At 33.5% G+C, this 25,205-nt stretch overlaps 1 protein-coding gene across 3 annotated transcripts in view; it reads right to left on the bottom strand.

Moving 5' to 3' along the window:
* The window catches only part of LOC126780499 (forkhead box protein L2-like), a 109,017-nt gene that overhangs the window by 9,974 nt on the left and 73,838 nt on the right, over nt 1–25,205 (bottom strand). For all 3 annotated transcript variants that reach the window (XM_050505052.1, XM_050505053.1, XM_050505051.1), the window contains exon 7: nt 9,388–9,535. In XM_050505052.1, the coding sequence (XP_050361009.1) occupies nt 9,388–9,535 (148 nt within the window). The remainder of the gene's footprint in view (nt 1–9,387; nt 9,536–25,205) is intronic.

Raw genomic sequence — 25,205 nt, 5'->3', positions numbered from 1 at the left:
TATTTTCCCGGACACCTGTGAACAAGTAATCAAATAGAAATTTCGCTCGCATTTAAATTTTTATTTTCGCACCAACTTTTACATTGAAAATACAAATTGTTTTTTTTTTTTTTTTTTTTAATTTAGGATTAAGTTTTAAATTAAGCACCGCAACGATAATATTAAGCCATTATTATAGTTTATACTGGCGTGCTTATCGAATCAAATCAATTAATACTTTGTTCAAGTAGTCTTACAAGAGCAATTTTGAATCGTCATGTTACAGTATTAGAGTATCTGGTCGGAACTATTCACTAAACATGTATTTTAATCAGTAGTTTCTTAATTATTTATATAAACTTAATTTTAATGAACGTCAAAAATTATCTTTAAAAATGGAGCAACGTGGTGGAATAAGCTCCTCCTCAAAAAGGGAGAGGAGGCCTTAGCTGAGCAGTGGGACATTCACAGGCTGTTAACATGTCGACAGTGCAAGTGTCTTGAAAACCATGGGAACCGTATAATTTTTCGGGTTTTAAGAGTAACCTAGTCATTCCTTGATAAACCTAAGCTACCACTATGCAAACAATATCGATCGCTTGCTCTGTCAAAAACTAATACAAATCCATCCAAACTTTCACATTTATAATATTATTAAAATATTAAGATTAATTTTTACCATGATTAAAATCTAAAGTCTGAGAAAAAGTAATGATCGTATATTATTATCATTATTATTTTTTAGACATATTTACTTATGAATTAATAAGTCTGATAAAATTTAACAATCACATTAATATGATCTATAACGGCAAACAACTTAAAAATCAATATGAGCCCCAATCAATTTTTAATACAAAACCTTTTTTTATTATTTATAAATAGACAAAGCTTTTTTCACAGAAAATTTTCATGTTAAAAGTCCAATTAAAATTTAGTCGAGGGCATAACTCCTACAACTACTCCGCATAATAAAATACCTACTATTTTTAATAGAATATCCACGCTTTAACACGAGAACACCTAATAACATCTACGAATACATTTATAGTTAACAGTAACAGCCTGTTAATGTACCACTGCTGGGCTAAGGCCTCCTCTCCCTTTTGAGGAGAAGGTTGTGGAGCTTATTCCACCACGCTGCTCCAATGCGGGTTGGTAGAATACATATGTGGCAGAATTTCAATGAAATTAGACACATGCAGGTTTCCTCACGATGTTTTCCTTCACTGTTAAGCACGAGATGAATTATAATCACAAATTAAGCACATGAAAATACAGTGGTGCTTGCCCGGGTTTGAACCCACGATCATCGGATAAGATTCACGCGTTCTAACCACTGGGCCATCTCGGCTTTTTATAGTTAAATCAATAAAAAATAACAACTACATGAAATTAATAGTAATATTATAAAATATTTTGTATAACATAAAGATTGATATCATTTCCAATAAATTGTATTTAAAGCTGTAATCTGAAACTACTGCAACCGATGCAGGATTAGGAATTTGTCGAAACAGTCATCGTGCCAATTTGCAAGCACTTCGATTTTATGGCGTGTTGATACGCAAATAAAATTTTAATCTCGTTTTGATTACAGCCATAAAAATAATAAGCGTTTGATACGTGATATCGTACACCGCATTATTAGCATTATCATTTATATTTTGTCTAGGATTGGCGAAAGAATCTGGAGAAGTTTACTATCTGGACTTACGGCGTTTGGTAGTCATTGATGGTGATATCCTTATGAATGACTTCGTTCACGGCAATCATTCAAAACGAAGTATAACCAACTGTCTCAAGGAGGCAAGCATGTACACTCTTTACTCACTCACTCTCATAATCCGATCACGATCGTTACATATACGATTAGATAAGACTCAATAACTTTTTATTGGCTCTTCCCATTTGAACCCTGGAAGTCCGTCTTATAAGCTAGCTCCAATACCAACAAGGCAAACATAACACTGGGTAACAAAAAATGTCTAATGGGCCCTGACCTGGTCACCTTCGCCGCAAGGCCGCTGCATAGATGTATGCAGCGGCGGGAATGCTTCTTCTTCTTCTTCCCGGATAGTGAGATCGTGCTCTCTCATATCGTCCCTCACAACATCGAGCCAGCGCTTCTTGGGCCTGCCGCGGGATCTAGGGCCTTCGACAACAAATTCCAGGCATCAGTTCCCGACATAGTCTGGTGGTCTGCGGCTAATGTGGCCAAACCAACGCAGACGGCTTTCCTGCAACTTATCCGCTACATCGCAAACTCCAAGGCTACCACGGATGTGCTCGTTACGAATACGATCTAGTCGCGTAACGCCACACATCCACCGCAGCATCTTCATTTTCGCGACGAGAAGTTGCTGAACGTATCTCGCGAGAGCTGGCCACGTCTCGCTGTCGTACAATAAGACTGGTCGGATGATGCACTTTTACACAAGGCCCTTTATTTTACCGGTATCCTGCAATCACAGATTACGCCGGTGACTTCCCGCCATTTGGCCCAGGCTGCGTTTATTCGAGCTCTGACGTCGTGGTCGATTGTACCAGACTCGTGCAGTACGGACCCGAGATATTTAAACTTTTCCGTCTTGATAACGGATTCTCCGCCTATCTTTATGGGTTCGGGGTCCGTACTGCCACAGGCCATATACTCGGTCTTCGCAACATTTAGCATCAGACCTCCCCTCCCTAGCACACCCTTCCACTGGTTCACCTTTTGCTCCAATACCTGTTTGTCCTTATCTACCAGTGCAATGTCATCAGCATACATCACTGAACAGAAAAGGACTCAGAGCCGAGCCTTGGTGGACACCAACTGTGATCGGGAAAGGGTGTGTGTCGCCAACGGCGGTCCTTACTATTGATTCCGAATTATGGTACATGTCTCGGATAATGTCAATATAGATTTGTGGCACGTTCTTCATCTTCAAAGCCCACCATATAATTTGGCGTGGGACGCAGTCAAATGCCTTCTGCAGGTCTAGAAACGCCATGTACAGCGGCTTTTTCTTTTCACTGTGGGCCTCGGCCAGTATTCTTAGGACGAAGATAGGGTCTATGGTTCCACAGCCTGGGCAAAACCCATATATTTTATTTTTTATAGAATAGGAAGGCGGACGAGCATATGGGCCACCTGATGGTAAGTGGTCACCAAACGCCCTTAGACAATGGCATTGTAAGAAATGTCAACCATCGCTTACATAGCCAATGCGCCACCAACCTTAGGAACTAAGATGTTACATCCCTTGTGCCTGTAATTACACTGGCTCACTCACCCTTCTAACCGGAACACAACAATAACAAGTACTGCTGTTTTGCGGTAGAATATCGGTGTATAATAATAGAATATTGACATTCCGAGACAGTACATTCTTGCCGGAGCCATGAATCGATTATGCGTTCGAAGAGTTTCATGGTGTGGCACATAACCTTAATACCGCGGTAGCTTTCGCAGTCCTGTACACTACCTTTGCCTTTATATACTGGAGTAATGATACTCAATCTCCAAGAGTTGGGCATATTGGGGCTAGTAAGTATTTGGTTAAAAAGGTCAGTAAGTAGGTTCACACCATGAAAACTCATCGCTTTCCACGCTTCAATCGGCAAGTCGTCAGGGCCTACGGCTTTTCGGTTTTTCAATGTACGAAGACATTTGAGTACCTCGTCAGGTGTTACCGGTGCAACAAGTCTGAGATGAGGAGGCAGTTCTGAAGAAGAGACATTACCGTGTTGTGTGTGTAAGCAACACGTTAAAGTAGTCGCGCCACCTCTCCTTCACCTTAATTGCGTCGCAAACCAAAGTGTCATTTGAGTCCTTTACACAAAGACATTTTGTAATGTCTTTTGTCGCTTTCTTCCGAGCTTTTCCCAAACTGAAGATAGTCTTTTGGCCCTCGTTTGTCTCTAGCATATCATAAAGAGGTGACAACGTCTGGTAGCGGGCTTTGGCAACTGCCCGTTTGGTGGCACATTTAACTGCCTTATACGCGTCCTGGTCTTCAGGAGATTTGGTCTCTTGCCACTTTTTAAACTGTGTCTTTTTCTCTCGAACTGCCTCCTGTATTGAGCTGTTCCACCACCACGCCTCCTTGTCGATGACGCGGCCTCCCTTCGAAGTGCCAAGGACCTGTTTTCCAATGGTGTTCACTGTTGACTGGATCCTAGACCATTGACTATCAACTGATTCATCTGTGTCTGTGCTTAAGTTGGAGCTAGCTACGACTTTACAGAAGTCATGCTGTTTTGGTCCATTCAACAGCCACCATTTAGCATGAATGCGTGAAATATAAACAGCTCCCTGCAACATAAATGCACTGCAAACCTCAGGATTAAAGATATTTTGTCCTTTATTTTTATTTTACTAATTTACTTTTACTCCAGACCGACCGATTTCGGACGGGGTGGCCATTCTCAAGAGAGATTAGAGACAAGCGTGTGCGCAACACAAATGCACTCTCTATTCCATCTTATAATCCGATTAGACGGCAATCTGACACACCCGGAAAGAGTTCAGGCGCAGGATTAATGGCTTTACGTGCTCTCTGAGGCACGGGAATGTACACATTTCCCACTTCCAGACTCCGGGCTGCTATTGAGAATTTTCGACAAAAAACTCAATATTATTAGCCCGACCTAGGATTTGAACCCAGGACCTCCGGACCTTACCACTAGACCAACGAGGCAGTCAATAGAACTATACTAGCTGCTTTTAAAAATTATCACAAGCCTCATTAGGGAAATTATCCGATCTTCCTGATAGGAATATTCAAAGTAGATCGGTTAATGATATGCAAAATTTATTTGAAATAAATACCTTAATTGATATCGCTTATAATTATTTAAATGAGCTCGCTAATAATTTAATTACGAAAGTGAAATAAATTAATAAAAATCCACCAACATTTTTTTTTAAATAAATTATATTTAATATATCTGTTCACTATGATATCTAGCCTTTTCATGATTTATTAATATATTATTTAGTTTTAAAGAACTATTACTATATTTAAAATCATTTCTGTGTGGTCAGTAGTTACGTTAAATAAATATTCGGATCACACGAGCGCATCCCTAACGTATTGACGACAAAAATTGGCTTTGAAACTACGCGAACTGCAAAAAGAGTGAAGAGAGTTCGTTAACTACGGAACCACAGACACACGAATAAAGGCAATCTAACACCCAGCCCATTTGAGCGTTATAATACGTTCAAATTGTTTTATGTAAAATGAAATTAAGCAGTATGAAAATAATATTTTTGTTCAAAATAATAAATTTAATATTGAATTAAATTGATACTATTGTAATTATCATACAGAGAATGAATGCTTCAATGTCATATAACATTCTCTATAATATTCTATTATACTTCACAGATTTTCAGTTCGATCGTAATATGAATATGTAATCATCAAAAATTAGCTTACATTTTATGTATTATTATTTTATTATTCAAATAATATCGCATATCCCACCATAAAAAAACTGTTGACATTTTTCTTTTAATTTCAATCGTAATAACATTAGCACGATGGTGTATTTTGCTAAAAAAGCCGAGATGGCCTAGTGGTAAGAACGCGTGAATCTTAACCGATGATCGTGGGTTCAAACCCGGGCAAGCACCACTGAATTTTCATGTGCTTAATTTGTGTTTATAATTCATCTCGTGCTTAACGGTGAAGGAAAACATCGTGAGGAAACCTGCATGTGTCTAATTTCATTGAAATTCTGCCACATGTGTATTCTACCAACCCGCATTGGAGCAGCGTGGTGGAATAAGCTCCAAACCTTCTCCTCAAAAGGGAGAGGAGGCCTTAGCCCAGCAGTGGGACATTAACAGGCTGTTACTGTTACTGTATTTTGCTTTGTATTATGAAATTCAAAATGTTGTGTTTAATTGATCTTCTAAGGAAACAGGTAAGTAGGATTAATATCTATTGAGTTCAGAGTATATTCCTTACAAACAATACCGTCTAATCTATAATAACATACACTATATTATATTTTTAACAGATTTGTCATGTCAGCCAAGTGGTAAGTACATGTAAATCTCAACGTATGATAACGGATTTGAATCCGGGCTACCGTGTAAGTACCAACCTCTCATCTGCTGAAGGATTATGTCGAGGTTGAGTGAACCTATATAACACACAGTGAACATAATATCATCTTAGATAATTAAACTAAAATATTTGCGAAGTGATCATTTTTCATTAGCATTGAATATAAATTCGGCAATTTACCACTAACCCTATGCTAAATACGCCATATCAGACAGAATTTAAAAACGCAAAGCCATAATAGCTAGACGGTAGAAAAAGCAAAAAATGTTCTGGTTGCAATTCGGCAGGCCACACTATCAACTTTCCATTTAACGCTCCTGTGGACAATATCCACCTTCTTTTTCCGAAGTACAGTTATTTTATAAATACAATTTAATGGAAACATTTTTAATATGCAATTTAGTCAACAAATGAGATTAATTTGATGTTTATTCTTAAGATATACCAAACTGTTACCACATTCTATATATCTGCTTGACTATATTCGTTAACTGGTTTGAAGGGTGAACGAGCAAATGCAATTACAAGCGATATGACCAATATCAAGTTAGGTTTATAGCTTATGCCACCACACTGTTTCAATGTGGATTCATGTTGTAGAATTCCATCTGATGGAAGCAGGTTTTTCAAGATATTTTTCTTCACCGTCAAGCACGACATGATTTGTAAAAACAAATTGAGCACATGAAAGTCGGTGGTGCTTAAATTTGTTCGAAGGGGCAAAGTTTTTTCGAGGTTCAAATGTTCTAACTACTGTGCCATCTCGGCTTTCTTTTAATTCAAAAATAAGTAAGTGCAAGCAAACGGTTAGTAATAATACATATTAAAGAAAATAGTGTGTAAATTACAACTTTGAAAGAGACGATAAACTTAACTCATAACACAAACAAATAAATTAATTTACTCTCACTAAGCTTACGGAAATGATGGTATACCTGTTTTCTACTCTGCCAAATAAAACACAGTTAAAGATTCTCGTACTGGTAAGTATCACAAATTACATCTACATCTTTCATTCTGAACTCAAAACTTTTTCTAAACACATATATTAATCTGAAGTGAAACGACAACGCTAATCAAACTATTACTATTATAACTAATATGGCTGAAAATCCAGTGTCTGAGATTAGTCGTAGAAATTGTCGTCGCAATAAAAACTCGATCAGGAAGAAATAGTTATTATTTATTTTTTTCTCTTTTCTGGCGTGTATCTACGCTATAAAACATTCTGCCAATGTCACGTATAAAATAGATGACACATGATATATGAGATTATTCGGTTTCAAATTTTGAATCGTTTAATGATGATGAGTGAAAACTATGTAATTCTACAGTAGATATCTAAACATTGTTATTATACCATCACTACACTAGGACGTCAATTTGGTCAATTTGACAATCAAGTTTGTTATATTAATTTAAAAAATCAGTCAGAATTTTTCTAGCGAGTCGGTATATTAATATTTTTTTTAAATAGCTGTGTAGTGTATCAAACGTTGGAAAAGCTAGCGTTACCTACACCACCTATAGTCTATTTACGGTTCAGGACTTGTTGTCAATTAAAATGAGATTTAATCAGCAAGCTACATTTGCAGAGCCAAATACTTTGAAAATTGAAGCTAATGGTCAGATTAAAGAAGATTTAATTTAAAACATTCGTCAACGCTCTTAATTACAAAATTCTGTAGCTATTTAAAAATAAATCTGACAATAATATATTTGTTCTTCGTAGCTTCAAGCAGATAGACCGATTACAATGTGATAATTTTTAATAGTTCTTTTGTTCAGCATAGTTCTAAAGAAAATTTAATGTATATCTCTAGGCGCTCTTCATTCAATGTTAGAATGTTATTATTATTACATAATATGAGTATTATAGAACAAGACCTTTCGAAAAATTTCGTTATTTTTGACATAATAATGTTTCTCCATAGAACAGCTGTCAAAGTACTGGTAGTTTTCAAATTTAGTGATACGAGAAAGAAATTGTTTTCCTTACGAATAGCAAAATATCTTACGAGGCTTATATAAAAAATGACGTGCCTTTGGTTACGTTCTTTCGTACAACATGTCCGTGGCGATATAAATACAAGGAAAAAATCACGAGTAATTGAATCAGAAAACCTCCCCAATTGTGTGAAAAATGCAAATCTTCTCAGGCAATGCTTAGAAAACATCAATAAACTGTTGGAACAAAAATAAATAAATGACTTCTTTCAAAAATAGAGCAACCAACGAGACTTCTTAAGATAAATAGATCTCGCAAACTAAATCCATTAGGAATCCTATATCCAAAATCCGCTCTCTGCTCTTCTAAGCAGACCAACCACAACTTTGTATATCATAATCATAATTCCATAATAATAATTTTCTGGAAAAAAATTCATTAAGAACAATGTATACTAGTTGAAATAAATTTATTGATGTAATATTCTTACTTTATATATCTACCTAACCTATACAGTCACTAACTAATATAGTCGCTGTTTAATTTTATTTGTATAATTTAATAGTAATATCCTCCAGACCGATTTCGGCCACGGTGGCCAATCTCAAGAGAGATTAGCCAACTGGAGAGGAGATATTATAGTGCACAAATGTGTGCGCTATAAACACAGGTGCACTCCAGATAAAACTTATGCTGTAACTTATGCGACCGGAAAGAGTTTAGGCGCAGGCCCAACGGCTTTACATGCTTTCCGAGGCATGGTAGTTAACACACTTTCAACCTCCAGACTCCGGGTTGCTACTGAGAATTTTCTGACAGAAAATCCCAATAACTTTTTACTGGCACGACCTGGGAATTGTACCTAGGACCTCAGGGTCTGTGGTCTTAAATCAAGCCACTAGACCAACGAGGCAGTCGATTTCAAGATAATGTATAAAAATTGTTGTTAATTACAAAAAATATAAGTAATATTTTGGCCGTAAATAGTTATTTGTAAGATTCCTTTCGAATTAGCATTTTAATTACTTTTTTGGTAGTTTCCGTTAATCTCAAACGCTTACTCCCAAATCTAGACTCAAAATGAGATATCCCATGGAATCTTATAATTGATTAATTAAAGGCATTTTTGTAGAACACAGATATTATATCGGAATTAAGGTAAAATGAGGGCCAAGAATATCTCTAATAATTAACAAAATCGGTGGGTTTCTGAATACTGTGTCCGATGGTATATGCTATCCGGTACACGGCTAGTTTTAATAATTAAAACTGAATATTTTTTTTAAATCCATAGAGCGTTACAAGACTATGTATGTCAAGTATTTATTTTTCTAGTGTTGCACTAGCAGAAATGCATTTTCTCAGCGGCCGTTACGTTTGATTTATCATTCTTACCTGCCCCTGTATCTGGTGTGTAGCAAAAGGGTTGACTGATGGTGACTGGTGTGACAGCGCGCTGTGTGGAGAGCAACCAGGAGGACTCCGACCCATCGTGCATCCGCTGCTATACCCCAGACCTCCATTGGGCTGAGCGAGCCAAGACCTGTTTAAGACATTTTTTAACAATTATTATGATTGTATGCATAATACTGCTTCTGATAACATATCGTTATTTTATTCTCGATGAACAAAGACTCGTGTAGTAAAAAAATATTTATAAAAGGTGAACCAGATATATTTCATAAAAACCTAAAAATTGCAATCCATAATAGAGATGATGCCATCATGGATAGGCTGACCGAATACCGTCAAGACTAGCCTAGTAATCCAGAATTCCACTAATATCAAAAAACGCGAGCAAGGCAATATGCCCACAACAAAAAAGAAGTCACAATAAAATCGCAGGAGTCAATTATAAATGTTATCCGAAAATTTCAATTATGTTTCTGCCTGAAATTTAAAACATGCTACTCAAACTAATATTATTATAGTTTTTAATTTTTTTTATGTAATACTAATGTTTCTTTTATATATTAACGTTAAGAGTTAAACCTTTGTTAGAAGTGGGTAACCTAATACCAAGTGACACGCGTGCCTAATACCTACTCTAAATATATATGACCAAAAGTCAAAGTCAAAGTCAAATTTTTTATACAATATAGAAGCGTTACTCTTGCTTATTATTGTCATAAATCTACCACTGGTTCGGTAATAAACACCTCAGACCTGAGAAGAACCGGCGAAAGAAACTCAGCGGGTTTTTATATATAAACAATAAGTAATAAAACAACAATAGCCGAATTATCTATACATTTTATTAAATTTTAAATAACCTGGAGGCGATCGTCACATTCCCAAGGTGTGTAATCATTTAAAAAACCATTGGTTGTGAAATATCCTTTAGCACACAAGCGTTCCTTAACGATTCTTTTAATTTTCACAATTGAATATTTTTGAAAGTTTTCTGGGATCTTGTAATCTTGTAAAAGCGTATTAAATTGTCTTGTCCCATAAAAGACTTACTAACCCTGTGTAACCTGGTAATAGTGGTTGTGGGTTTATACTTGTTTCTGGTGTTTCCTCTAGGAAAATCTTTTATGTTTTTGCCTACATACATAACATTGTCAAATATATATTGAGAAGCGACATTATTTTAATTTCTTTAAATTTACATATAAGTGAATCTTTTGGAGCCAGGTTATAAATTGAACGAATAGCCCTCTTCTGCAGTACAAAAATCGTATTAATATCGGCAGCATTACCCCAGAGTAGAATACCATAAGACATTATACTGTGGGAATAACTAAAATACACTAGGCGTGCCGTATCTACATCAGTCAAAATTCTAATTTTTTTTACTGCGAAAGCTACAGAGCTGAGTCTATTTGCCAATTTATTAATATGAGTGCCCCATTGAAGCTTAGAATCTATGGTGATATCAAGAAATTCTGTTGCTTCTACAGCATCTAAAGCTTCCCCATTTAAAAGTACATTCGGTTTTACAAATGTCACTTTGGGAATAGTGAATTTAATACATTTTGTTTTTTTACTGATTAACAGTAAATTATCAATACTAAGCCAATGTACTATTTCTGAGAGCTTCCAAAGTCATCAGCTTCCAGAGCTATCAGAACTTTTCTGTAAGACGGTGACACAGTATTTTGTTTTTTCGTGTTATATGCTCATTAAAGCTGTTTATAAAATAAATACAGCCTGTGAATGTCCCACTGCTAGGCCTCCTCTCCTCTTTTTGAGGAGAAGGTTTGTAGCTTAATCCACCATGCTGCTCCAATGCGGGTTGGTGGAATACACATGTGGCAGAATTTCAGTGAAATTAGACACATGCAGGTTTCCTCGCGATGTTTTCCTTCACCATAAAGCACGAGACGAATTATAATCACAAATTAAGCACATGAAAATTCAGTGGTGCTTGCCCGGGCTCGAACCCACGATCATCAATTAAGATTCACGCGTTCTTACCACCGGGCCATCTATAATAAACAATTATAATATAATTATAATTAGTTTCACATAGTAAGACATATTTATTTATAACAGAAGCATGAATATTGAACTTAATTTTTATCTTAAATTTTAAGTCAATGGTTATATGGAATTTAATTCACATAAAGGACAACTATTCATGGTAGTCAAAAATGTCTTCATAATTATTATACCAGTAAGAAGCGAGACTGCTCGGCAGAAACCTATCTTCTTAAGAAGAATGTTTTGGAAACTGATTCCTTATGTTTGGCAAATAAACATTACAGAATTTTGCCGACACGTGTCGTTCTCGGTGTTTTGCTAACATGATTTAATAACACGTTCAAGATACACGTGTTATATTCACGGGGCAGGCCAAGGTTTGTATCTAGGTAATAGGTGAATGGAATTTCGTCTATTTTATTTTATGTAAGTTTTGATTTTTATAAATAATAGTAGATGATTGTCAATGCCACTAGTTTTGTTCTGTAATCGCATAAAAATATGTCAACTGGTTCAATATTATATTTCAACGCCTTTTAGCAATTTATCTGAAATTTATCGTCTATTCTTAGTGATCTTGTTAGTGAAAAAATTTCGTCGCTGATAATGATGAGTAATTTATTAACACAGTATATAAAATACCATAATTCGTTATAATAAATCACTTAAGCGTTAACAGAATATTTTTAGTCGCTAAGTATCTTCCTTGTACTCCGCTTTGCTGAGTATTCATTATCGCTAACGAATGTAAACTCAAATGTACCGTCGCGGTACTCTTTATTCTATACGACTGTTATTTCCAATCGAGAACATTCTTAAAATATGTAGAAACATAACAATAATATTGACCTTCCGTGAGTTCGAAATGTATAGCACACCGTAAACACGACTCGATACAAAACATGTGTACAAGCGAAACTCGATTTTATGTTTACACAATAAGATCAACTTCAGTTCGCATGTCTAATGGTCATTGAACTTTTCCGAACTGCAAGTTGAGTATTTGAGTTAGATTATAGATTATTTTTCGTTGATTAATGCCTGTTGATCGCTGCTTTTAGAATTAATAAGATACCACGATCGTGACACTTTTCCATATATGTTTAAAATTTCAGCTTTCTAGACTGGTTTTGCGTTTATAGTCGATTTTATCAATATGAATCACAACCCAATTATTATAGTTATATAATAGTTAAAAACCTGAGGTTTTTTTTTAATTAATGATGTATAATATTCACAATTGTAACTGAGCTTTGCTTTTATAAATAATGGTTTTTCGACAAACAACAGATTAATAACCAAAAATTATACGTGCACTGGAATATTTCATTGCTCATTATATTTCATACTGATTATTAACCACAATCCACTGGCTAACGTTACGGCTACAGAAACCGAGAACTTGACTGAAACTCTATTACAAATGTACACCAACGCGCAATACAAGAGCGTGTTGTAATAAGCGCTCCAATTTCAACTCAAAAGAGGCTCTGTGATATAACATTAAGTACAGGCTGTAATATCAAATATATATTTAATCTATATATTTTTTTAGTCTGCAGATTAGAACTGATATACCAAGTATCATATAAGTAAGTATATATTAATATGTCATCTATTTTAAATAATCGAAAAGAAACCTTATTAAGTATACTATATTGATATAAGTAACTTGTATATAAGGTCTGTAGATTTCTAAAGAGTCTATAATAACATTTGATTTAAATTAGCTATGTTCATATTTCTTTTTATAAAAACCTCTTTGAACGATATGAAGGATGAGAAAATAAAGTACGTTTCGACCCTGCCCCGATTCGAGTCGTGTCTCAAAGTCCCGGGACTTTTTCTTGATTTAATAGTCTTGTATCTCGAGGCTTTTCAAGTCGACACTTGAGACATACCGAAACTGTAAATACAAAGGTTTCACCGTTTGTATACATTATATGAACGATTACTCCGTTTTATTAATATAAAAATTTTGCCTAAACTAATCTATGTGGGATTTTGGTATTGCTTAAGTTTCGCTTAATGTTTTAAATTTTAGTATTTAATTTTATAAATGGTATTTTAGTAAACAATGAAACTATTTTAGTAAGCAAGTGTTTATTTCATAGAAAAGTCTCGAAGTCCCGTTTAGGAACGTTGGCTTTGGTTTCCAGAAATTTGAAAATGTCTCGTCTCTAGTCCTTAACGCAATATTTATGTTTATGTCAAACTACGTGTTATGACGATTGTTTATTGTTTTAAAATTAAGTTAAACGTATAATTCGACAAGACCGATATATAAATCATTTTATATAATATTGTCCTAATACAAGAACATCCTGTATTTGAACATCTTGTATGTAATCGTCGTATTTAACAACCCTTATTTTTATTATTATAATATTTAGGCAGGCTGGCAATTGGATTACCTAATTTTAAGTAGTCACCACCGCCTATAGACTTTGCCAACTTAAAACAGTTTTTTATCACCAACACGCCTCCAACCTTAGAAACAAAAAGTTATGTTCATTGTACCTGTAATTAAACTGGCTCACTCACCCTTTAAACCGGAACGCAACAATATTAAGTAAGGCATGTTGTACAATAAGTGATAAAAAGGTGATATCGGACCATTGGGCAACGTGATCAATCATAAATATGTAATAATTTTATTGAATGAAATTATAGTGTAGATATAACATTTAATTTTTACCTTTAAACCGGATTCACTTATACTAAATTAAGAAAAATAATAACAAACTTGCTCTATATTTTTTCTTAAGCAGCATTTTTCTTTAGTTCCTTTAGTTAAAAAGATCAAACTATGCCCAATATCGGGACTTATATTTGTCATAGGATAGATACGTCTGAGTAAACAAACTATAAACTTCAATAAAATTTGTTCAATAAAAATGACAAAATATTTTCTTTTTAGAAATAAAAATAAAATGAAAGTAATCCTCCATGAAATTCATTTAAAAAAACCCGACAACGAAAATGTTTTGCTAATTATCAGATTCCGTAACTAAAAATGACTCTCTATCTATCATAAGGCTATACTCTTGAACCATAGTATAAGACGAATCTTTTCAAAAGGAGAGAAGGCCTACACCTTAGAGGAGTACTTTAATAATATTTAAGATATACCATTTGATAAGATATTCGTTCAAGTTGAAATTATTTTAGTAGTTGAACTCAAGTTCATTCGGTAATCCTCGCTAACTGGATGTCTAGGAACATTATGAAGTTATTTACTCCGTAATTTTACGTTTGAATATTTCTTCTAAACTTTTTCTTGGAAAAGTGTTTGATTTTAAATTAATGGTTACCTTAATATTGTAAATTAATACAAAACTGTTGAGGAAATCATTTGTTAGATGATTTCGTGGGATTTTTACACCCCCACTAGAATAGGTTCTTTTGTACTCAATATTGCTGAAGTAATAAACACACACATTCAAATATCGTGTCCGTACCGTGTCCATGTGAATAGCGCATTTATTTCTAAGCCGCAGGCAACGGCTCGTTACGGATGAATACCGCACGTAAAATGTGGGTTTACTCTAGATTAACGTAAGAAACGGTGACGTAACCCCGCCTACTACAAATCTCGACCAATAAGAACACGTTATAGTAACCGACTATTGTCCAATAATATAGTATCATTATTATAACAAGATTTACAATATTCCACCAAACATATTATTAAACCAAAAACAAATTTAGTAACGTTTATGAGTCAAAAAGTTGTTTCAATGCAGAGACAATGTTTATGAGACAATTTTTAATAAATTAAGATTAAGATAGATATTTTATTTTCTATTCAATAATTTTCAAGTTATTTCAAAGTACGAAAGACAATAAGCTTTTTTTATCTTTGGGGGTGGGTATGTGGCTAAAAAACCAGCGGTACACTCTCCGTCTTAACGAGGAGCGCCACGGGATCGCTTGGACATGCCACCGTGACGCTCTAAGCGAAAGAGGATAACCTTAGCGAACCCTTGTATTTATCTTTTAAAAAAAACAAGGTAATTTCAAAAATCGCATTATTACGGTATTTTTTATTGTATCAGGTAGGCGGGCAGGCAAATGGCCCCTATAATAAATACCTTTCGGTAAATAGTCACCACTGCACATAGACATTGGCGACGTACAAAATATTAAACATACAACCTTGAGAACTAAGATATGTATTATGTATCATGTGCCTGTAATTACTCTGGCACACATTCTTCAAACCGTATCACAACTAAATATTGTTGTTTGTTAAGAAACTTTTATAAGTAAGGCCATTAGTGTTTAAGTTTAACATATGTATTAAGTAAAACTTAAACCGTGTACAATTTATTAGTTTCAATATATAAAATTATAATAAATGTAACATATATTGTATATAAATTTTAATTTTAAGCTCTGCTTTAACTATCCCAAATCCAACGTTTCCGTGCGCGCTGTGTACGTAAAAAAGGAGTACACAGTTTTCTCTTAACGTATAAACACAGATTTTCAAAAGACGTGCAGCTGTGATACACCATTATTTATTTTTTCATTACTATTTATCTATTTCGTTTATCTACAAATTTTGACTTAAAGACTATATATGTACTACAAGTAGGTATATAATACAAGCTGAACCTGTGGCTTTGGCAAGCGTAGAATTCATCAAATCTTGTTTAGCTATACATATTTAAATTATTAGGAAGCAACGATAGTCTATTGCGGATACCGTTTTATTGTAACGCAAAAGTTCGATCCAAGGGCAGACACTACAGATTTTTCGCGGAATTTATCGGTGAAATAAAACTCCGCGTATACTTTGAGAGGCACGTTTAAGAGCTCTCGGAAACGCGTAAGCTAGTGGTGGATAATGGTGGATTATAAATTACTTTTAATTTATGTATATAATTTCGTTCGGTCGGTCGGATTCTGTTCGGTCTATCAAATAATGATGATGAAGAATGATTTGGAATAGAGATTGCATCCATACATCCTAACAAAAATTGTTCCCTATAAAATAAAATTTAAAAAAATGTTGTTTTTTATTATAAGGGCGGCAGGTAAATGAGCCACGTGGGTGTTGACCTTCGCCTGCAGACGCTTGTACTAAGAAATAAGTCACAAAGTCAATGCGCCACCAAGTACTTTAGCTAATATATTATTCCTTCATTTTGTCAGTACAACAGATCATACACTCACAAAACCAAAACAAATCGCGAAAAATAATGGTTGAATGGGGTTGATGAATTAATTTTATGTGTATGATATCATAACATCCCATATAAAGCCGCAAAAAGCTCTACCACCGATTACGAGCATACAGTAAATTTATACTGACTCTTTAAAAAAAACAATATTGAATAATTTGATAACGAAACAAAGAATATCGCTTAATAAAAAAGTCAGCAGAAGCTGATAACGAAATCATAGTACTGCTGCGCTATTTGACCTCCTTGCATCGGTTATCAGGGAATATCAGTCACGTGTATGCAATCTGTTGCCAAGCGTCCAAACGACCTTATAAAAAATAAGGTCATATACCTGATCGATTATAGTATCTCTTATAATTATATAATAAACTGAAAAACAACTTTTGATAAATAATAATAATTTTAATATTTTTTTTACCAGATATATAAATAATAATATAAGAAATTTATAAACTCATACATATATTATGTAGCCTCTTAGCGATATAAAAATCACGGGTTTGATGCTACTCGTACTTCCTGTGAATTGTCATTCCAAATCGAAGGAAAAATAGTAAAGTAAACAGACTGTAACTGTCCCACTGCTAGGCTGGGCGTAGATTAGGACCTATATCAACACAATGCTGTTATGTGGTTCGATGAACAGACACGTGACATATTTCAATCCAACATATGCAGGTTTCCTTCACCGCCGAGCATGCATATTAAGCACATGATAATTTAGCGATGTTTGCTCGATCTTGCACCAACAATCTTTGGTTAAGATTCATGGTCAGAAACCTTTGGATTATCTCGGCTCTATAAAATAGGAATATAAGTAATTCTTTACAAACTAATAACTTTAAAGTTTCAATCGTTACTATTAAAGATTATGCAGGTATACTACTAACACCCTATGTAATTGCCTCTACTGGTGGAAGTGCTGGTTCAGATTTCCCTGCAATTCTTTATTAAACGGGGAACGGCTGCTAGTATTCTTACCACCATTTCAATCGATCACGTTTTATCTTAATTAAGTCTTGTACTTCTAATGTAAATTGAAACAGATAAACTATTTAAAATATCTAAAAAGATATACCAGAAAAATACAATTTATTAAAAAAATATTCATAATAACAACGTAAGTATTGATTTTGCATTCGTACAATGCACAAAATGCAAATGTTTTCGGTACCAATAATGAGTACGTCATTAGTTAATTAAAATAGTTGAAATAACAGAAATATCATTGTTATAAATGAAACTAATAACGAATGAAGCTGATCTATGAATTGTATGTTACAAAATTTCTCATCGCTATTTTTATACATATCAAATTGATAATTTGTAATCATTAGTAACCTTGTGGCTGGATATCGTTTAGAAAAATGCAATTAATGTATTTTGAAAGAGCTAAAAGTTAGTATTAGTCGGTTCTATCTTCCTTTTAAACAGACTGACTAATTTTGGCCAAAGCAGTTATTTTTAATCACAATATATCTTAGTGGCCACTGCATGACAACTATTGAACTCTCATCATCCAATGGGATGGCAAATTCAACACGTCTCAAGAATTCAAGCACAAAATCAACGACTCATTCTTTCCGAGGCATGCGAGAGAAAGCACTTCAAACTCTGGGCTGAGCTTTTTTTTGTCCCAATAACTTATTGGTGGTCTGACTTGGAATTACCAATAGTTGGATTTTATCAAAAACAATTTAACCGTTCTATTATTACATACTTCTTTATCTAAACTTATTTCATAATTATAATGAAACTCGCACATTAGGTTTAATTTCTACAATAGATACGATATAAGCACTTATTGACTTAATATTACCGATAATATTCGGAGTTTTTTTTTATCAGTCTCAATTGACCTTTGTGTCAATTTTTTGCGATACAAGTGAAAAAAACCATCGTCGGTTTGATACATTTTTGATACATAAATGACAAAATATATATAAAACTTAATCATGTGTTTTGTTTTATATAATAAAAAATATTTCCATAAAAATATAAAATATTATATATAGTTTTATATATAATTTATCATTTGAGAAACAAATTCACGAAAAAATAAAGTTTAATTTAATTTCAAACTCAATATTTTAAAACAAGTTTTGGAAAACTATAACTTGAGATGCCCGAGTGCGTAGAATAAGTATATTCGATCGTAACAGAAAATTTACGGATTCAAATCCCACAAAGTTTTCTCGAGCTAAATTTGTTTTTATAGAACACTAGATGTATTATCTAGTGTTCTGCGAAAATACCGCGAGGAAACCCGCATATGTCGCACGAAATTCTGTTACTATGTACATACCAACCCAAATTGAAGCAGCATGTAGGAATATCCTCTAAACCTTAAGAGAAATGAACCTTCTAAAAATTTATATGTATTAAAAGTCGTTTTAAATTCACATAAATATTTTGAGCAGTACAAAGCTTTATAATATAAACAAAATGTTGTTACTTCACACTCGACCTGCCGGTCCAACACACTTGCATTCGATATTTAAAAAAACACTAAAAAGCACTATTGATTTTTTCAGATAATCTTATCATAATTAACATTAACTTATTTCATTAATTGCGTGTCTATCTTTCATTTAATTCTATACCTTTTCTGTTTTCTTACTCTCATTTACAACGTCTAGAAACGTATTTCATTACATAATTTTAAACATTTTTTTTTAATTTATAATCATGCCAAATTCATATATTTTTTAAAATAAAATTGTTGTATCAAATATAAAGACGATTCATGCAGCACGACATAAGCCACATGTCATGATAGAAATGAAATTATTGCAATTACAACGACAAACGCTGTGTTCATTTTTTAATGACACTACAATCTTCTACGAGTAAAATACCAGGGTATAAAGGTTTAGGGTCAGGGATATTGAATATCGATTCATTTAATTTTACAAAATATATTCTAAGTTGAACAATACAAAATTGACTGCTTAAATCTATATATAATATATATCTATATATGTATAACCATGTAGGTTTGTAATTACTAGAGATGGCCTAGTGATTAGAACGCGTGAATCTTAAACGATGATCGTGGGTTCAAACCCGGGTAAGCACCACTGAATTTTCATGTGCTCAATTTGTGTTTATAACCTCGTGCTTGACGGTGAAGGAAAACATCGTGAGGAAACCTACATGCGTCTAATTCCATTGTAATTATGCCTCATGTGTATTCTACCAACGCGCTTTGGAGCGGCGTGGTGGAATAAGCTCCAAACCTTCTACTCAAAAGAAAGTACTGTACCTGCTTACCGGCTGATTACTTAAACAATGCCGGGACTTTTTCATTCGAATGACATATCAGTATTGATAGAAAGCGAGAAATATATTATGAAATAATCAGTCGCTAAGCAACGTTTAAAAGTAAGGTCCATAAAAATAATTTTGTTTGATGCGTGAATTAAAAAGAGGCGATCTTCTTAATTCAATATTATAGATATTTATGCATTATAATTAAATTATTTTAATCGATATAATATTTTACAATAATTTGTACGTCATTTGTAATAATTTCTAAGTAAGTTATTTTTAAGTGGCTAAGGTAAGAAAATAAATAGCCTCATTCTATTCTGGGAAACCGGATATCGAAGTCGACTGTCTTCTTAATAATAGACCATGCGAGAGATAAATGAAGTGAGTTCTCAGTAATAGGTTGAGTAATATTTTCAGTAGGGCATTCCGAAAATAATGATCGGTATTTATTGATATTAGATTACACGGAGAGTGTATAATCAATCGATTTAGTTTATTCGATTTTATTTATTAAAATTCATCTTTACATCGTAATATTATATAAACATTCATGATGTGCATTTGTTTTATTAAATGTAATAAAATACATATGTAAATTTTTTTCGTAATTAATTTATTTATCTTAACGCATTTATGTTTGTTTAACATCGATTTTATAGCTATTTGTAAAAAAAAATTAAAGTAACATTTGTGTTTGAATATTAAATTTTAACTAAAATTTTTTTAGATTTTTTTTATAAAATATTATCATCTTACGCCACTTACTTTGAAAACTAAGATGGTTTGTACCTTGTGCCTGTAGTTACACTGGCACACTCAAAGAAAGTCAGAAGTCAAAAATCTTTATTCAATATAAAAACGTTTCACTGTAGAAACAACTCAGAAACCTGAGAAGAACCGGCGAAAGAAACTCAGCAGGTATTTTATTTTTATCTCATACTTTACAATTATTAATAATAAAATAATAGTTTTATTAATTTGAATCGGCCTGAAAGCGATTATTTCATTCCTAAAAGCTCACCATTCAAACCGTAAAACAATCATATTGAATATTCCGGTTTGGTGGTAGAATATCTGATGAGTAGGTCTTACATTCACATACGGGCTTGCACAAAGCCTTTTCATCAAGTAAATTTCAATAATGTCACATTATTATAATACAATATTTTTTTCAATATTCACTTATACCTAAAGTGCTTAGCTAATTTTTAATCAACAACATTAATTTAACTTTTTACTGAGGAACCACATACTCCAATTGTTATTTACGTTGAGATTTAATGCAATGGAAATAATACGATTATCAGCGGATGACTTTGTTGAATTTCTAAATTGACTTCCTGATAGCGTGATGTCAATTAAACACAGCTTTATACCAAATCCGTGATGCTAATGAAGCCCAAATGGCGATGATACAAAAGAAGTATTCTTTAAAATTGCTAGATTCTATATAGTTATTTCAATTGGTGAATTTTGTTAAATTCAATTACCATGTAATGTTTTGGTAACTTCATATTTCTTTTTTTTATATTCGCCGGGAGGGCAAATGACTCTACTCCACCTGATGGTGAGTGGTAGTAGAGTCCAAACGCGACGACGGCCAGTACAGACGGGAAAAACGTTTTATTTCATAACTTATTCATTTTAACAAAGTTCATACACGTCGAGTGATTTTGAATTTTGCAAATAATAAAAATATTATTTCAATTAAAAATTATGAGATTGCTTTGAGAAGCGTATTATTCAAAATAAAATATTCTTGAAAAAACAAAATAATAACACCGAGCATTCGTTTTTATTATAATTAAAATAAGCTTGATTGTTGAATCAAAGCGAATACAGTCAGTCAATAAACAACAACTACATTGCTATAAGAACTCATTCAGTATTTCAATTTTGAAATGATAAAAGCTGACTTACTGTTATATAATATTTACACGTGAAGCATGAATCCTTTAAACGTTATAACCAGCAGTGCTGTTCTATAAGAACTCACTTCATTACTCACCCGTGAAATGTTGACAACCGATTTATGATAAACTATTTTGATGTGTATCGTTATCATTATTATGGCCAATGTCGCATATCAATTTTACCATTTCTTTTTGTTTATAGAATAGGAAGGCGGACGAGTATATGAGCCACCTGATAGTAAGTGGTCAACAACGCCCTTAGACATTGGCGTTCTAAGAAATGTCAACCACCGCTTACATAGCCAATGCGCCACCAACCTTGGAAGCTAAGATTGTATGTCCCTTGTGCCTGTAATTACAGTGGCTTACTCACCCTTCAAACCGGAACACAACAATATCAAGTACTGCTGTTTTGCGGTAGAATATCTGATGAGTGGGTGGATACCTACCCAGACGAGCTTGCACAAAGTCCTACCACCAGTAAATTTCACGTGAATGTTCCGTGATGAGCTTTTGTTTGTTCTTACGTATTTTATAAGTCTCGTCTGTTCGAAGTGGAGAACGTAAAATATATATCTGACGATTCGTACTCCTAACTTAAAAACGAACGGTTACTAATGTACAATAATGATTAGCTTAATATAAGAACCGGGAATTAAGTAATGACGAACGTAACGTATATATTGTTAATAGAAAATATCTTATGTAAATATTTATTATTTATACATTTGTGGTAAAACTTACGCAAATTATTTTGGAAATAGCAGAGTAATTAATATTACACTTAGAACAAAACAGACTTACAGTTGCGTTACAAAATATTTTCAACAATATTATATCCTAGCGGCCCGCTCTGACTTCGTTCGGGTTGAACAATTATATATCCTAATAGAAAGGAATTTTTTGGATACCTTGAGATACATTGCAATTTTAAAAAATATAGCCTTGATTCTCGCTGATAAAGAATTTCTAAAATCGGTTTAGTAGTTTTTGAGTTTATCCAAATCATTGTAAATGTTCAGTGACGTATGCTAACATTAGCTGAATCTATTTAATATAATTCATTAAATAGAGTTCACAGACAAACAGACAAAAATTCTAAAAATAATTGTTTTAGGTTCTATTGCGTTTATAAAGACGCCTGATAATTGTTTTACTCATTTATCTTCCATGTACAGACAGCGATCAGTTACATTTTTATTATAATATGTATAGATGTCTTACGTTCATATATAATTTGCGTTCATATAAACTTCGTGATAGGGCAAGTCCGTCTGGTAAGCCATCACCCACCCATAATTTTTTTAACCGCCAAACAGTAGTAATTAGTATTGTTGTGTTCCGGTGAAGGGTGACTCAGTAAGTGGTGGACAGGTACAAGGGTCATTACATCCCAATCCCAAGGGTTCCAAGGTTGGTGGCGCATTGACGACATAATGGTTAATATTTCTTCCAGCGCGAGATGAGTTAGGCTGATTATTTACCATCATGTGGCATGTGGTCAAACAATCATAAAAAACATATGTAATAATAGGATTAAGATTGTTTTTGACTTAAGTAGTTGTTATTATACAAACATATTACACGGCATCGAATACCTTGAATCATTCATAAAGCATCTTGCGAATCATTCCAATCCTCATTTATATATTTAATAAGCTTAATTAACTCAACTATAGCGTCAGTTATCGAGTGACCCCTTGTTAATCCATATACGCCTGAAATTTCGACAAACCTATTTTCCCAAATAACTCTAGGAACTATTTTATGGTTTATTATATATATGCGACCACGATTCTGTGTACATCGCTAATGTTTATCGATTATTGAAATTAGATTAGTTCGATCTAGACTTAATACTCTAAAGATTGATTTTGTATTTATATGCTCATATTCGCTATTCTCAAAAACTACGAATCTTGGATCGTAACCATAAACATAGACCAGTGTCCTATGGTACATTGTAGGCATATACACATACTCATTATGTGTTCGAAACAGACGCAGATATATAATACAAATTTTAGAGAGGGCTGAAAATCCGAGTCGACGTGTCCATATTTACTGAGCGAAGATAAATCTGGACATTATTTACATAGCTGTAGTTTTTTATGTTATCTTATGTTGTAAAATAACTATTCATTTGTTTTAATCTTGAACATTTATCAATAGAGTTTTTTTTTTTTTAAATTTATATTAGAAAAGCAGACGAGCAGCCTGGTGTATAGCTATTCGAACAATAAGTCATTTCCAAACGGCGATGGGACTGAAATCTGACACAACCTGAAAGAGTTCAGGTGCAGGACCAACAGCTTTACGTGCTTTCCGAGGCACGACTCCGGGCTGCATTTGAGCATTTTCGACAGATAAACCCAATAACTTTTATTGGCTGGACCTGGGAATTGCACCCAGGACCTCCGGTTCTGTGGTCTTACATAAAGCCACTAGACCAACGAGGCAGTCAATTTCAATTATTCTAATTAATGCATGTGAAATTAGTAATTAATTGTAATATAATATCTGATTAAATTCAATTTTAATGCATTCCAGCGAAATGACAGTTTTATTAAATGAAAACCACATCAAAGTAAATTACAATTTGCCTTTTATAAATTACATAAATACCAAGAATTTCGTTGAAATTTTGGGAACGGAATAATATGTTTTCGCAATGATAAAAGAAACACAAATATGATAGTCATTTTTATGGTTATTTCCCATTTAAAAAAAAACAATAAAAATCAATGAAATTATGCTCTATAAGAGTTATTTAGTATTAAAATAACAATCATAAAGGAAATTTTCCAACAACCTGCTTCATATAAGGTTTATTCAAGAGGACCTAGGTTCAAATCCTGGATCAGCAGCAGCTAGGAGTAGTAAGTTGACACTTTTGTAAGTAAATCACGTAAAGCTGTTAGTCGCGATGTGATCTTGTTGGAAGAGACACTTTTCACTATAATATCTAATATAGCTTGTCTTTGACAATGGCCGCCGTGACCAAAATGTAGTCAAGAGGACATTATATTGCAAAATTATATAAGTTACCAACATTTCTTTTGTAATAGAAAATTTGAAAAAAGTTTTTTTCTGCTATTGGATTAAACTTTAACACGAATAACACCAGTTTATGATAAGCTCAGCTAAAAGGTTAAATAAGCAAACGAGGATCCAGTTATACTGCTAAAAATGTTTTTTTATGTTATAATGATATTATCAAATTAATTATGCTTTTATTTCATTGCATTTTTTGCAGAAATTTATCATTTAACGTGACTAAATTTCTTTGTGGGCATCATTTTACAAAAAACTTAGTTTACTTTTTACAAACAAATAAAGAGATAACAAAGACACTGATCGTTTAATCCTGTATTCATTATGAACGTTGTTATCCTCTCATTAAATTTCA

Source organism: Nymphalis io, chromosome Z, assembly GCF_905147045.1.
Source record: "Nymphalis io chromosome Z, ilAglIoxx1.1, whole genome shotgun sequence".
In the NCBI taxonomy this organism is placed as follows: Eukaryota; Metazoa; Arthropoda; class Insecta; order Lepidoptera; family Nymphalidae; genus Nymphalis; species Nymphalis io.
Note: the sequence above shows the minus strand (reverse complement) of the source record. Positions and strands in the feature narration are given on the sequence as shown.